Source organism: Physella acuta, unplaced genomic scaffold, assembly GCF_028476545.2.
Source record: "Physella acuta isolate Inbredline_101_S28 unplaced genomic scaffold, ASM2847654v3 ptg000200l, whole genome shotgun sequence".
Taxonomy (NCBI): domain Eukaryota; kingdom Metazoa; phylum Mollusca; class Gastropoda; family Physidae; genus Physella; species Physella acuta.
The window spans coordinates 740,883-757,441 of NW_026731719.1; the positions used below are offsets into that span (position 1 = coordinate 740,883).

General features: G+C 42.7%; 1 protein-coding gene across 1 annotated transcript; it reads left to right on the plus strand.

The window, feature by feature from the left end:
- Positions 1 to 6,892: 6,892 nt before the first annotated feature.
- On the plus strand, positions 6,893 to 10,169 carry LOC131937095 (uncharacterized). The gene is made up of 5 exons (XM_059294289.1): positions 6,893 to 6,941; positions 7,197 to 7,379; positions 7,887 to 8,063; positions 9,103 to 9,288; positions 9,900 to 10,169. The coding sequence occupies exons 1-5, from the start codon at positions 6,893 to 6,895 to the stop codon at positions 10,016 to 10,018; spliced, it is 714 nt and encodes a 237-aa protein (XP_059150272.1). The 3' UTR covers positions 10,019 to 10,169.
- Positions 10,170 to 16,559: the final 6,390 nt, after the last annotated feature.

A 16,559-nucleotide genomic window follows, 5' to 3' on the forward strand; every position in this document is an offset into this window, starting at 1 on the left:
GGTGTGTGTGGGTGTTGTGTGGGGGTTGTGTGGGTGTTGTGTGGGTGTCGTGTGGGTGTGTGTGGGTGTTGTGTGGGTGTTGTATGGGTGTTGTGTGGTAGGTGTGGGTGTTGTGTGGGTGTTGTGTGGGTGTTGTGTGGTAGGTGTGGGTGTTGTGTGGGTGTTGTGTGGGTGTCGTGTGGATGTTGTGTGGGTGTTGTGTGGCTGTTGTGTGGGTGTTGTGTGGGTGTTGTGTGGTAGGTGTGGGTGTTGTGTGGGTGTTGTGTGGGTGTTGTGTGGCTGTTGTGTGGCTGTTGTGTGGCTGTTGTGTGGGTGTTGTGTGGGTGTTGTGTGGGTGTTGTGTGGGTGTTGTGTGGGTGTTGTGTGGGTGTTGTGTGGTAGGTGTGGGTGTTGTGTGGGTGTTGTGTGGGTGTCGTGTGGGTGTGTGTGGGTGTTGTGTGGGTGTTGTGTGGGTGTTGTGTGGTAGTTGTGGGTGTTGTGTGGGTGTTGTGTGGGTGTTGTGTGGTAGGTGTGGGTGTTGTGTGGGTGTTGTGTGGGTGTTGTGTGGGTGTTGTGTGGGTGTTGTGTGGCTGTTGTGTGGCTGTTGTGTGGGTGTTGTGTGGATGTTGTGTGGGTGTTGTGTGGCTGTTGTGTGGGTGTTGTGTGGGTGTTGTGTGGGTGTTGTGTGGGTGTTGTGTGGGTGTTGTGTGGATGTTGTGTGGGTGTTGTGTGGCTGTTGTGTGGGTGTTGTGTGGCTGTTGTGTGGGTGTTGTGTGGGTGTTGTGTGGATGTTGTGTGGGTGTTGTGTGGGTGTTGTGTGGGTGTTGTGTGGGTGTTGTGTGGGTGTAGTGTGGGTGAATTTGGTCAATTGTATCTTGTGGGTGTGGGTGTATCGTATGGGTGTGTCTATCATGTGGGTGTTTGTATTGGGTGGGTGTATCGTGAGGGTGAATCGAGTAATTGTTTTGGGGTTTCGTGTATGTGTGTGGGTGGGTGTGTGGGTGGGTGTGTGGGTGGGTGTGTGGGTGAGTGTGTGGGTGTGTCTATATAAAAAAGACGGAAGGAAAACCTACCGGATGCTGAAGATGGGGTGTCATAATCCAAGACAGTTTGGTGGCTGGCGTCATGGCCTGCGCTAATGGCCAGATTTCGTGATCCTGGCCCGTCAATAGGGCGGTCACGTGCTGGGGCAGGGGAGGGAACTGAAAAAATTCAGAGTTGCCTGCCCTTGTTGATGCCAATATTTCATCACCGCCTGTAACCGTAGACCCCATAGACGATGTCAAGAATTTCTTTAAAATTGTTTCGGGTCTGAGGTCGATTAATTTAAAGATAATTAGACCTCTTCTTGTACCTTACAGCTATAAAATATGCACAAGTATCGTTTTAGCAGAAAATAGTCGATTACTGCAAGGATTTTTATTAAGCCTAAACCTAACTGCTGTTTCCCCTTGTGTGTCTATTTTTAACCTGCCATTGTTCACGTGACCTAATGCCAGGGTAACCTAAATAAACAACACAAGTGGGCGCGGTAGTGGGAGCTATAGATATCTAAAGTAGGGAAAATAACTGATCAGCGTTTCTTCCAGACTTTTTTCTCCGGGGGGGGGGGGGGCACTTGATATTTTTTTGGGGGGGGGGGCGGTCTACATTTTTACTATATAAATTCCTTTTCGTTCGTGGGGGGGGGGGGCGCGGTAGACTTTCTCCCTCCCCCCCCCCCTCCCCGAAGAGATTAGGCTCGTTAGCTTGGGACAGCCACTCTTCTAGGAGAGACAACTCCAAAATCAAACAACTGCTGCCTTGTAGTTTGCTCTTGACTGGACAAAGGCTATGGAAGCAAATCCAAAAAGAAAGCAGGCTGAAATCGGAGTCAATGGTCATAACCAGTTGACACGTAATCTTTAATTGTAATGAAGGCGTGGTCGATTCGGCTAAATTTCGAAAAAAAAAGTCTCGAATTCAAACACTCTGGTAAATAATGCTCGATCCCTTCCAACATTAAAAATTAAGAACGAAGAAGAAGAAGAAGAAGAGCATAACATATTTAATTAGGTCTTTCCGATTTTATTTCATTAAAGAATTTACTCTTACTAGGTTATATACCTATTCGCTTGACAAAATATTTTGCTTCTTTTCAATGTAAATATATTTTCAGGATAAATGCTATCAATTAGAAATTTAACGCAAGTTTATAGAAAATAAATATTTATAAAACCACATTTTCCCTTATATCAACATTCATATTTTGCTAAAAAAGTTTCAAAATTCTCTTACTTAACTAACACATTCACGTGGGACTACTTACTTTAATTAACCTTTCAGCGTTTAATTGGCCATAATTTTAAATAAAAAATTAAAATTAAAACTAACTGCAGCAATAGAAGCTTGTTACATTCGAAAATATTTTTTGACAACTGAGCTCAAACCAAAATATCTTTCTCATACTAGATCAAGTCATTTAAAACATTTTTTCCAATCGCGACAGTTATTGCAAGGGCTCGATTTATTTATTTATTAATTTATTTAATCCACCATGGTAACATGATTGCTACGTCACTGTTGCTGGGCACGCCCTCATGACAATATTGTTTGGCCAACTTTCTCACAGCGGATGATAAAGTGAACGTCTGAACTACTGAATTACTTCATGTCAATGTAGATCTATTTAATAGGAGACAACTGCTTTGGCCTGCTCCTAGATTATGTTTTTCATGGTTAACTCCCGTAGATGTTTACCATCCATTTATTTATGTTTTAAACGTCTTTCAGTTTCAGACACATTTCTAGTCTTGACCTACTATTATACCTTATGTTCTTGCTCTAGAACAGGGGTCTCCAAACTACGGCCCGCGGGCCGGATGCGGCCCGCGAGGTCCTCTTATCCGGCCCGCGGAGATCTTTTTGTCCACGGAAAAAACGTTTGTTGGTGATGGCTGAAGAAATTTGCCCAGAAAAATCAAAGACATGCCTGGAAGAAACTGGCCCCCGAACTGAAATTTGATAGTTAATGCGGCCCTCGGACTGAAAAGTTTGGAGACCCCTGCTCTAGAAGATGCCCTTATGTGTTATGGTATTAGTGAAATACAGTTTTTCTATATTATCACTAATTTTATTCAATTAATAAAAAAATTGAAAATAAAAATACATTATTTGAACTGGCAATGATTAGTAGAAAAAGCAGCGAGAGTAGTCTCCCTTAACTTTTTCTTAAAGTAAATTTTTACTTTGTCGTATACGAAGTATAGAAGAAATATTGTAATCGTGGGGAAAAAATTGAGATTTTTGTAAATCTCGATGTTTTACACCTCACTGAATCGGAAAAACATAATTTTGAAATTTTGTCAGTGTGTTTGTGTGTGTGTGTGTGTATGTGTGTGTGTGTGTGTGTGTGTGTATGTGTGTCTGTGAACACGATAACTTAAGTACCGTTACAGGTAGGTTGATGAAATTTCATATATAAGTATTATATCAAATTTGTATTTCTGTATCAACTTTTGAGCTATTCCCGGTAATTAGAAGTGGAACTTAATCTACTTTCAATTTTTCAAAAGCTTATACCTTGAGTACTGTTTCAGTTAGATTAATGAAATTTTATATGTAAGTGAACGATATAATTCTCTGCCTTCGGTCAAATTTTGTATAATTTCTAATGACCGGAAGTAGTAATTTACGCTATTTCCGATTTCTAAAAAAAAAAAAACCGCAACATATTAACGCAAGCTATGTGTATTATATAGCGAGAAAATTAGTGCTTTGTAAAGACAGCCTTGATTATTTTTAAAAAAATTAAATGAAACATTTGATCAAGCAACATTTTATGTCACAATGTGTATGTCGAGTGTTGACCAACAAAAAAGGTTTGGTCGAAATTTTGATCGCCAGTTGCCGTTCATTACGGAGGAATTAAGAGAAATAAATTGTTTTTTTTTTTTTTGTTGTTGTTGTTGGGGAAACGGAAATATCAGGAATCACACGAAAATATCAGAAATCACTCTAAGTTGGACAGAAGCCAGTGAATAAGATAATGTAGCATGCATGAGCTTTCGTCCAGCTACTTGATACGGTACATTATGCTATCGGTATTTTAGACACGATAAATAGAGAACCATTTGAGGATATCAGAGCTCATGGAAAAATTGAAAGGAATCCAAGGATAGGATTTTACAATCTATCTTATCAGGTGCCTAGATGCAACACACAAGAAATCGTGTGCCCATTTGATTTTTGGCAAAATGACAATACTGCCTCTTGAAAAAGCATCTTGTGATTTGGGCACTAATTATGATGCCCTATTAGATGCCCCGTCCTTCAATGTTGCGCCGCACTCATTGTGATATACGCCCTCAAGATGGGCACATGAATGTAACATCTGCACTAAAGTAAGGGCACATGATTGTGACAATAGCCCAAAAGGTAGAAGCACTATTTTGACATATGCCCTAAAGGTGGGAAGTGAATAGCTGCTTATATCTTTGAGATGTCTCTACTGTGTGTGTGTGTGTGTGTGGGGGGGGGTGGCACCGCCCGCCCCGCCCCCCTAACGAAATATAATTTACCTACACAATTTATACTTTAACCAGTGGCCCCTCCGACCTCCCCTCCGACCTCCCTCAGAGAAATTAAAGAAATGTATGAAAGAAACACTGATTGCCACATCATGTATTTACTTAATAATGCTAACATAAAATAATTAGCTTTAGTTAATTAACCACAGGTTAGCTTATTGTTAAACACATGTTCTTTAATGAGTTAGTAAATATAATGTCCACCTGCTAATTAAAATTGTATTCAATCACAAAGATTGCACCAAGCCTTCTGATTGCTTTTAAACGCTAAATTCTCGAAGCGATTGATTGATTTAGTTTGAATAAACAGCTGAAAGCTCTTCTCGCGAGTGGAGACTAACACGACATGAAGTTCTTCCAACATCCAACCATGTTTGTTGGCTACACGACAAGTTCCATCCAACTATGTTTGTTGACTACATGTTAGAGCGGTGAGGGGTGCTACAGACCTCGCCACGGACGTATAAAATGTTTTAGACCTCACCGTGAGGGGCACACAATCTTTTAGACCTCACCGTGAGGGGCACACAATCTTTTAGACCTCGCCATAGGGGCACACAATCTGTTAGACCTCGCCATAGGGGCACACAATGTTTTAGACCACGCCACAAGGACTTACGTAGAGACAGTTGAAAGAAAGTTTACAGTAGAAATTTAAGTAGAAATTCAATTGATATTAAAATATAAGTTGTCCAAATTAAATTTACAGTTGCAGTTCAAGTAAAATTACAGTCAAAATGAAAATTGCATTAAAAATATAAAGTGTAATGAATCAAGTGTAAAGTTATATAGAAATAAAAGTAAAAGTTAAATGAAATAAAAGTAAAAGTTAAATGTAATAGATGGTAAAATTTGGGGCCGCGGAATTAATTGGAGTTGGAGTACAATATAAAATTTGTTTGCCAAAGTTCTCCAGATCAGCATCTGGCACAGTTTTAATGTGATTGGCGTCTCTTTGGTTCATCTGAAGGTTTCTAAAGCCTCTTTATGACCTAAACCATCAAATATCAACTTCACCGCTGAACTAAACCATCAAATATCAACTTCACCGCTGAACTACACCATCAAATATCGACTTCTCCGCTGAACTACACCATCAAATATCAACTTCACCGCTGAACTAACCCATCAAATATCAACTTCACTGAACTCCTCAGGTAAAGTTGGCGTACGAGAAGGCTGGTGTCACCTGACCCTAATGTTTACACCTACCTGCCTGTTGTTGTATTTTGTCTGCACAGGTAAGTCGTTTTTTTTCTGCTTTCAAGATAGTAAATGGCTTTCGTATAGGGCTTGTAAGCAGTGTTTCTTCCAGACTTTTTTCTCCGGGGGGGCACTTGAAATTTTCGGGAGGGCGGTAAACTTTCTTCGGGGGGGCGGACACTGTTAAAAGTATATATTTTCTATATAAAGTATATACATTTCATTTCGTTCGGGGGGGGGGGGGGGGGCGGTAAAATTTTTTCGGGGGGGGCTTCGCCCCCCCCCCCCCCCCCCCGAAGAGAGCCTGGAAGAAACTCTGAAAATTTGAGATCTCGTTAGCCAGGGTCAGGTGAATTCTCAAACTATCATTATCAGTTTGTACGGTTTTAAATAACTTAACAATAGCGTAACTTTTAGTCCTTTTTTTTTACCGATTTAATAAACATATTCACACTTGGTTTAAAAATACTAGATGGCAACTATGATAAGAAGTTGATGACCTACTTACAAGCCCTATAGCGGGTACATGACAAGTGGACCACACTCGACTGGGGCGATACTCGACTGGGCGATACTCGATTGGGGAGATACTCGACTGGGCGATACTTGACTGAGGCGATACTCGATTGGGCGATACTTGACTGGGGCGATGCTCGATTGGGCGATACTCGACTGGGCGATACTTCACTGGGCGATACTTGACTGGGCGATTCTAAAGGGATTTAAATATTTAGCTTTATCTTAACATTGTTAAATGAAATGGTAATTAGTAAATAATTAGCCCACAATTGGAAATTGGAAACTCTCGAGTTGAGATCCTCAGCTAAAGTCCAGATTCACGTTTGGGAGGGAAAGTCAAGGCGGCTGGACAATGGTTACATTAGGATACTTACTATAAAATGTTCCTTCATTTGAACACAACCGTCTAAATCTAGTCTGTATTGTTCTCTAAATGTTCCCTTAATGTTCCCGGTCTACCTTGTGCAGATTGTACAGCTTCCATGATGTTCCTTGTTTAGCCGTTAAAGATTATGAAGTTCCCCTAATGTTCCCCAGCTGTTGCAGACTATGAAGTTCCCCTAATGTTCCCCAGCTGTTGCAGACTATGAATTTCCCCTAATGTTCCCCAGCTGTTGCAGACTATGAAGTTCCCCTATGTTTCCCAGCTGTTGCAGACTAAAGTTCCCCTATGTTCCCCATCTATTGCAGACTAAAGTTCCCCTAATGTTCTCCAGCTATTGCAGACTAAAGTTCCCCTATGTTCCCCAGCTATTGCAGGCTAAGGTTCCCCTAATGTTCCCCAGCTATTGCAGACTATGAAGTTCCCCTATGTTCCCCAGCTATTGCAGGCTAAGGTTCCCCTAATGTTCCCCAGCTATTGCAGACTATGAAGTTCCCCTATGTTCCCCAGCTATTGCAGGCTAAGGTTCCCCTAATGTTCCCCAGCTATTGCAGACTATGAAGTTACCAGCCACAGCTGCACGCCACTCAGAAACCCCACCCTGCAGTTTGTGCCGCTGGGGGTGGAGATGAAGAGACCAAGTCTTCTCACCTGTGCCAGTACCTGCTCACTAACTCACCTGTGCTACAGCTTTGTCTTCAACCAATTAGACACGTGCTGCAAATTAGGTCAGTTGTAGACATGGTCTTACAACTGGACGGCTATACGACTGGACGGCTGGACGGTTGTACAACTGGACGGCTATACAACTGGACGGCTGGACGGTTGTACAACTGGACGGCTATACAACTGTACGGCTGGACGGCTGTACAACTGGACGGCTGTACAACTGGACGGCTGTACAACTGGACGGCTGTACAACTGGACGACTGTACAACTGGACGGCTGTACAATTGGACGGTTGTACAACTTGACGGCTGGACGGCTGTACAACTGTACGGCTGTACAATTGGACGACTGTACAATTGGACGACTGTACAACTGGACGGCTGTAAGACTGTACGGCTGGACGGCTGGACGGCTATACAAATGGACGGCTGGACGGTTGTAGAACTGGACGGCTATACAACTGGACGGATGAGTTAGTTGATGCCTGGACCAAACTGCCCGTTAAAACATTGAGACTATTCATGTAGCCCCAGGCCGACCTAACGAGAGCCTTTAAAATCGTGCAGGTTTCTGGCCCACACTGTCGCCTCTAGCCCTCGACCACCACGACACCTACACGACACCAGACGTCTGGTGTGACACAGCGGCTGGTTTCGTCCTACAGCAGAGTGGCGAGGTCAGGGTTTGTGTCCGGATGTCACCTGATTTCTTGGACTTCGCTACTGCCAGAACCACATGTGAAGGTATGATCCGCTGTCTACAATATAGACAATATAAATAATGCAAGCTGCTAGACAATATAAATAATACAAGATATGATACAATATAAATAATACAACACAATATAAATTATACAAGCTACGATACAATATAAATAATGCAAGCTGATAGACAATATAAATAATACAAGACGCGAGACAATATAAATTATACAAGCTACGATACAATATAAATAATAGAAGCTATGATACAATATAAATAATGCAAGCTGCTAGACAATATAAATTATACAAGCTATGATACAATATAAATAATACAAGCTATGATACAATATATATAATGCAAGCTATGATACAATATATATAATACAAGATGCGAGACAATATAAATAATACAGGACAATATAAATTATACAAGCTATGATACAATATAAATATACAAGCTACCATACAATAATACAATGCCTAACAAAGTCCAGCAGACACGTCCACACCACATCATCTTCACAGTCTAACCAGCAACCAACCACCGTACATTGGCACAGGTTCTATCACACGTCCACTCTCAAACTCCACGTTCATTAAACAGCACACAGCACACACAATCAGGGGCTACAACCGTGTAGGAATAAGGGGTACCTGTCATTCAATCACTTCAACATACACACACACACACACACACACACACACACACACACACACACACACACACACACACACACACACACACACACACACACACACACACACACACACACACACACACACACACACACACACACACACACACACACACACACACACACACACACACACACACACACACACACACACACACACACACACACACACACACACACACACACACACACACACACACACACACACACACACACACACACACACACACACACACACACACACACACACACACACACACACACACACACACACACACACGCGCGCACACACGCACACACACACACACACGCACGCACGCACGCACGCACGCACGCACGCCACTGGTCCTATCAGCATGACGCCAAGTTTTCTTGTACCCCAGGGTTTGCAGGAAATCTGTACACCGTTAAAACACAGGAAAAGTTGTCTATCCTGACGTCGATTGGGGCGGCGTTGAACTTCAACTTCTGGGTCGGACTGGACGACATCGAGAGCGAGGGCGACTTCCGGTGGGTGGACGATGGCGCCAACATCACCGAGGCTTGGAGGAGAACTATATTCAACCGAGGTCAGTACACATTGGCTGGTCAGTGTAAGCATTGGCTGGTCAGTGTAAACATTGGCTGGTCAGTGTAAACATTGGCTGGTCAGTATAAACATTGGCTGGTCAGTGTAAACATTGGCTCGTCACAGTAGAGTTGACAATCATTTGACCCGAAATGTACCTCAGCAGTTGTACCTTAACCTAGAGAGGTGATGTAGCCTAGAGAGCCTGGTTAATTGAATGTTGATAATTTTTGTAAACTGATTAATTGAATGTTGATAATCTTTGTTTGAAAACTGATTAATTGGCAGTTGATAATCTTTGTTTGAAAACTGATTAATTGAATGTTAATAAACTTTGTATGTAAACTGATTAATTAAATGTTAATAAACTTTGTATGTAAACTGATTAATTAAATGTTACTAAACTTTGTATGTAAACTGATTAATTGAATGTTAATAATCTTTGTATGTAAATTTATTAATTGAATGTTAATAAACTTTGTATGTAAACTGATTAATTAAATGTTAATAAACTTTGTATGTCAACTGATTATTTGAATGTTAATAAACTTTGTATGTAAACTGATTAATTAAATGTTAATAATCTTTGTTCGTCCAATGATTTCCCCACAGAACAACCAGACAACAGAGGAGGGGCAGAAAACTGCGTCAGTTACAACACGTATTACGTCCCCTTGAACGACGATTTTTGTCTAGTACAGATGAGGTTTCTCTGTGAAATGTTGGTTTAATTTTTGTCACAAGATGGACTTCACCCGATGGAACTAGACTAAACTGCATGAAACTAGACCAAACCTGATGGAACTCAACTTCAAATTAGACCAAACCTGATGAAACTGAACTATCACATGTACCTACCTTGCTAAATCAAAACAATCTTTTTTTGTCATAACCAGTTATTCTCACATGATATAAATTTTGGCATTTGAAAAAGATGGAAAGAATAAAAATTTAAACTTAACACCCGATTGTTTTGTTATTTGCAAGTCAGTTAATTAAGTTTTAATTGATGAAACTATGTAGAACATTAGCAGGTTAGGTTAGGTTAGGTTAGGTTATCTTATGTTAGATTAGGTCAGGTCAGGTCAGGTCAGGTCAGGTCAGGTCAGGGCAGGTCAGGTCAGGTCAGGTCAGGTCAGGTCAGGTCAGGTCAGGTCAGGTTAGTTTAGGTTAGGTTAGGTTAGGTTAGGTTAGGTTATCTTATGTTAGATTAGATTAGGTTAGGTTAGGTTAGGTCAGGTCAGGTCAGGTCAGGTCAGGACAGGTCAGGTCAGGCCAGGCCAGGCCAGGTCATGTTAGGTCAGGTCAGGTCAGGTCAGGTTAGGTTAGGTTAGGTTAGGTTAGGTTAGGTCAGGTCAGGTCAGGTCAGGTTAGGTTAGGTCAGGTCAGGTGAGGTGAGGTTAGGTTAGGTCAGGTCAGGTCAGGTCAGGTTAGGTTAGGTTAGGTTAGGTTAGGTTAGGTCAGGTCAGGTCAGGTCAGGTCAGGTTAGGTTAGGTTAGGTTAGGTCAGGTCAGGTCAGGTCAGGTCAGGTTAGGTTAGGTTAGGTTAGGTTAGGTTAGGTTAGGTTAGGTTAGGTTAGGTTAGGTCAGGCTAGGTCAGGTCAGGTCAGGTCAGGTCAGGTCAGGTCAGGTCAGGTCAGGTTAGGTTAGGTTAGGTTAGGTTAGGTTAGGTTAGGTTAGGTTAGGTTATCTTATGTTAGATTAGGTTAGGTTAGGTTAGGTTAGGTCAGGTCAGGTCAGGTCAGGTCAGGTAAGGACAGGTCAGGTCAGGCCAGGCCAGGCCAGGTCATGTTAGGTCAGGTCAGGTCAGGTCAGGTTAGGTTAGGTTAGGTTAGGTTAGGTTAGGTTAGGTTAGGTTAGGTTAGGTTAGGTTAGGTTAGGTTAGGTTAGGTTAGGTTAGGTTAGGTTAGGTCAGGTCAGGTCAGGTCAGGTCAGGTTAGGTTAGGTCAGGTCAGGTGAGGTGAGGTTAGGTTAGGTTAGGTCAGGTCAGGTCAGGTCAGGTCAGGTTGGGTTAGGTTAGGTTAGGTTAGGTCAGGTCAGGTCAGGTCAGGTCAGGTCAGGTTAGGTTAGGTTAGGTTAGGTTAGGTCAGGTCAGGTTAGGTTAGGTTAGGTTAGGTTAGGTTAGGTTAGGTTAGGTTAGGTTAGGTTAAGTTAGGTCGGGCTAGGTCAGGCTAGGTCAGGTCAGGTCAGGTTAGGTGAGGTTAGGTTAGGTTAGGTTAGGTCAAGTCAGGTTAGGTTAGGTTAGGTTAGGTTAGGTTAGGTTAGGTTAGGTTAGGCTAGGTCAGGTCAGGTCATGTCAGGTCAGGTCAGGTCAGGTCAGGTCAGGTTAGGTTAGGTTAGGTTAGGTTAGGTTAGGTTAGGTTAGGTTAGGTTAGGTCAGGCTAGGTCAGGTCAGGTCAGGTCAGGTCAGGTCAGGTCAGGTTAGGTTAGGTTAGGTTAGGTTAGGTTATCTTATGTTAGATTAGGTTAGGTTAGGTTAGGTTAAGTTAGGTCAGGTCAGGTCAGGTCAGGTCAGGTCAGGCCAGGCCAGGCCAGGTCAGGTCAATTTAGGTGAGGTCAGGTCAGGTCAGGTCAGGTCATTAGGTTAGGTTAGGTTAAGTTAGGTTAGGTTATCTTATGTTAGATTAGGTTAGGTTAGGTTAGGTTAGGTTAGGTTAGGTTAGGTCAGGTCAGGTCAGGTCAGGTCAGGTCAGGTCAGGTCAGGTTAGGTCAGGTTATGTTAGGTTAGGTTAGGTTAGGTTAGGTAAGGTTAGGTTAGGTTAGGTTAGGTTAGGTTAGGTTAGGTTAGGTTAGGTTAGGTCAGGCTAGGTCAGGTCAGGTCAGGTCAGGTCAGGTCAGGTCAGGTCAGGTCAGGTCAGGTCAGGTCAGGTCAGGTCAGGTTAGGTTAGGTTAGGTTAGGTTAGGTTAGGTTAGGTTAGGTTAGGTTAGGTTAGGTTAGGTTAGGTTAGGTTAGTTAGGTTAGGTTAGGTTAGGTTAGGTTAGGTTATCTTATGTTAGATTAGGTTAGGTTAGGTTAGGTTAGGTCAGGTCAGGTCAGGTCAGGTCAGGTCAGGTCAGGTCAGGTCAGGCCAGGCCAGGCCAGGTCAGGTCATGTTAGGTCAGGTCAGGTCAGGTCAGGTCAGGTCAGGTTAGGTTAGGTTAGGTTTGGTTAGGTCAGGTCAGGTCAGGTCAGGTCAGGTCAGGTCAGGTTAGGTTAGGTTAGGTTAGGTTAGGTTAGGTTAGGTCAGGTCAGGTCAGGTCAGGTCAGGTTAGGTTAGGTTAGGTTAGGTTAGGTTAGGTCAGGTTAGGTTAGGTTAGGTTAGGTTAGGTTAGGTTAGGTTAGGTTAGGTTAGGTTAGATTAGGTTAGGTTAAGTTAGGTCAGGCTAGGTCAGGCTAGGTCAGGTCAGGTCAGGTTAGGTGAGGTTAGGTTAGGTTAGGTTAGGTCAAGTCAGGTTAGGTTAGGTTAGGTTAGGTTAGGCTAGGTCAGGTCAGGTCATGTCAGGTCAGGTCAGGTCAGGTCAGGTTAGGTTAGGTTAGGTTAGGTTAGGTTAGGTTAGGTTAGGTCAGGCTAGGTCAGGTCAGGTCAGGTCAGGTCAGGTCAGGTCAGGTCAGGTCAGGTCAGGTTAGGTTAGGTTAGGTTAGGTTAGGTTAGGTTATCTTATGTTAGATTAGGTTAGGTTAGGTTAGGTTAGGTTAGGTCAGGTCAGGTCAGGTCAGGTCAGGTCAGGCCAGGCCAGGTCAGGTCAGGTCATGTTAGGTGAGGTCAGGTCAGGTCAGGTCAGGTCATTAGGTTAGGTTAGGTTAAGTTAGGTTAGGTTATCTTATGTTAGATTAGGTTAGGTTAGGTTAGGTTAGGTTAGGTTAGGTCAGGTCAGGTCAGGTCAGGTCAGGTCAGGTTAGGTCAGGTTATGTTAGGTAAGGTTAGGTTAGGTTAGGTAAGGTTAGGTTAGGTTAGGTTAGGTTAGGTAAGTTTAGGTTAGGTTAGGTTAGGTTAGGTTAGGTTAGGTCAGGCTAGGTCAGGTCAGGTCAGGTCAGGTCAGGTCAGGTCAGGTCAGGTCAGGTCAGGTCAGGTCAGGTTAGGTTAGGTTAGGTTAGGTTAGGTTAGGTTAGGTTAGGTTAGGTTAGGTTAGGTTAGGTTAGGTTAGGTTAGGTTAGGTTAGTTAGGTTAGGTTAGGTTAGGTTAGGTTAGGTTATCTTATGTTAGATTAGGTTAGGTTAGGTTAGGTTAGGTCAGGTCAGGTCAGGTCAGGTCAGGTCAGGCCAGGCCAGGCCAGGCCAGGTCAGGTCATGTTAGGTCAGGTCAGGTCAGGTCAGGTCAGGTCAGGTTAGGTTTGGTTAGGTCAGGTCAGGTCAGGTCAGGTCAGGTCAGGTTAGGTTAGGTTAGGTTAGGTTAGGTTAGGTTAGGTCAGGTCAGGTCAGGTTAGGTTAGGTTAGGTTAGGTTAGGTTAGGTCAGGTCAGGTCAGTTCAGGTTAGGTTTGGTTAGGTCAGGTCAGGTCAGGTCAGGTCAGGTTAGGTTAGGTTAGGTTAGGTTAGGTTAGGTCAGGTCAGGTCAGGTCAGGTTAGGTTAGGTTAGGTTAGGTTAGGTCAAGTCAGGTTAGGTTAGGTTAGGTTAGGTTAGGTTAGGTTAGGTTAGGTTAGGTTAGGCTAGGTCAGGTCAGGTCAGGTCAGGTCAGGTCAGGTCAGGTCAGGTTAGGTTAGGTTAGGTTAGGTTAGGTCAGGCTAGGTCAGGTCAGGTCAGGTCAGGTCAGGTCAGGTCAGGTCAGGTCAGGTCAGGTTAGGTTAGGTTAGGTTAGGTTAGGTTAGGTTATCTTATGTTAGATTAGGTTAGGTTAGGTTAGGTTAGGTTAGGTTAGGTTAGGTTAGGTCAGGTCAGGTCAGGTCAGGTCAGGCCAGGCCAGGCCAGGTCAGGTCATGTTAGGTGAGGTCAGGTCAGGTCAGGTCAGGTCATTAGGTTAGGTTAGGTTAGGTTAGGTTATCTTATGTTAGATTAGGTTAGGTTAGGTTAGGTTAGGTCAGGTCAGGTCAGGTCAGGTCAGGTCAGGTTAGGTCAGGTTAGGTTAGGTTAGGTTAGGTTAGGTTAGGTTAGGTCAGGCTAGGTCAGGTCAGGTCAGGTCAGGTCAGGTCAGGTCAGGTCAGGTTAGGTTAGGTTAGGTTAGGTTAGGTTAGGTTAGGTTAGGTTAGGTTAGGTTAGGTTAGGTTAGTTAGGTTAGGTTAGGTTAGGTTAGGTTAGGTTAGGTTATCTTATGTTAGATTAGGTTAGGTTAGGTTAGGTTAGGTCAGGTCAGGTCAGGTCAGGTCAGGTCAGGCCAGGCCAGGCCAGGTCAGGTCATGTTAGGTGAGGTCAGGTCAGGTCAGGTCAGGTCATTAGGTTAGGTTAGGTTAGGTTAGGTTAGGTTAGGTTAGGTTATCTTATGTTAGATTAGGTTAGGTTAGGTTAGGTTAGGTTAGGTTAGGTCAGGTCAGGTCAGGTCAGGTCAGGCCAGGCCAGGCCAGGTCAGGTCATGTTAGGTGAGGTCAGGTCAGGTCAGGTCAGGTCATTAGGTTAGGTTAGGTTAGGTTAGGTTAGGTTAGGTTATCTTATGTTAGATTAGGTTAGGTTAGGTTAGGTTAGGTCAGGTCAGGTCAGGTCAGGTCAGGTCAGGTCAGGTCAGGTTAGGTCAGGTTAGGTTAGGTTAGGTTAGGTTAGGTTAGGTTAGGTTAGGTTAGGTTAGGTCAGGCTAGGTCAGGTCAGGTCAGGTCAGGTCAGGTCAGGTCAGGTCAGGTTAGGTTAGGTTAGGTTAGGTTAGGTTAGGTTAGGTTAGGTTAGGTTAGGTTAGGTTAGGTTAGGTTAGGTTAGTTAGGTTAGGTTAGGTTAGGTTAGGTTAGGTTATCTTATGTTAGATTAGGTTAGGTTAGGTTAGGTTAGGTCAGGTCAGGTCAGGTCAGGTCAGGTCAGGTCAGGTCAGGTCAGGCCAGGCCAGGCCAGGCCAGGTCAGGTCATGTTAGGTGAGGTCAGGTGAGGTCAGGTCAGGTCATTAGGTTAGGTTAGGTTAGGTTAGGTTAGGTTAGGTCAGGTCAGGTCAGGTCAGGTTAGGTCAGGTTAGGTTAGGTTAGGTTAGGTTAGGTTAGGTTAGGTTAGGTTAGGTTAGGTTAGGTTAGGTTAGGTTAGGTTAGGTTAGTCTGTCTGGGCGTTAACTTATTAGTTCAGGCTTGATAGTGCTACTATCACGATTGTTGTTTTGAGAATTCTGTCATTATTTTAAAAATTTTGAATGCTTGACTATTTATAGAGAAACTAAAAAGCAGAAAGGTGACTATTTTCTAGATTTGACATTGGATATCTCTCTAGCGTCGGATTCTCAGACAAAATATTGTAGAAAAATATTCTCGTCAAAACTATTTTTCTCAGACAAAATATTGGAGAAAAATATTCTTTTCAAAACTATTTTTCTCAGATAAAATATTGTAGAAAAATATTCTCGTCAAAACTATTTTTCTCCAATAAAATAAAAAACATCTACAAATCAGAGGCAGGACCTACTTTGATAATGGAAACCTACTTTTTAAAATTATGCTGATTATAATCAGGTTTGGAAAAGTTCAACTTTGAAAACCCTTAGCCGACACGTATACACGTATACATTTAAAATGATAAAACATAATTTATGCTAATTGTGTTGAGTATGCTAATACTGCCGATAGTAATGGAGGTTTGAAATGAGAAATCTTATCAGAAAATTGAAACGTGACTGGTAAATGTATTTAAAGCTGACTAACAGTTGGAGAATATTCCAGAATTTCCTTACAGTTGGCAGTTTACCACTGGCAGGTGGCGGTAGTTTCAGGTGGTGTTTCGCATTTTATGAAATTTGTTTTGGTCACAATGTCCATTTGTTTGCGTACGTTTGTGATTTTGTGTGTTAGTCTTTCTTGGCTTGTTCGTTGTAGTGTGGTTTCATTGTCACATGCGATCTATTCTTGTCATAAAATTTTGGCATTAGTTTGTTGTAGATTGGTTTCATTGTCACATGCGATCTATTCTTGTCATAAAATTTTGGCATTAGTTTGTTGTAGATTGGTTTCATTGTCACACTAGATCTATTCTTGTCATACAATTTTGGCATTAGTTTGTTGTAGATTGGTTTCATTGTCACACTAGATCTATTCTTGTCATACAATTTTGGCATTAGTTTGTTGTAGATTGGTTTCATTGTCACACTAGATCTATTCTTGTCATAAACTTTTGGCATTAGTTTGTTGTAGATTGGTTTCATTGTCACACTAGATCTATTCTTGTCATAAAATTTTGGCAT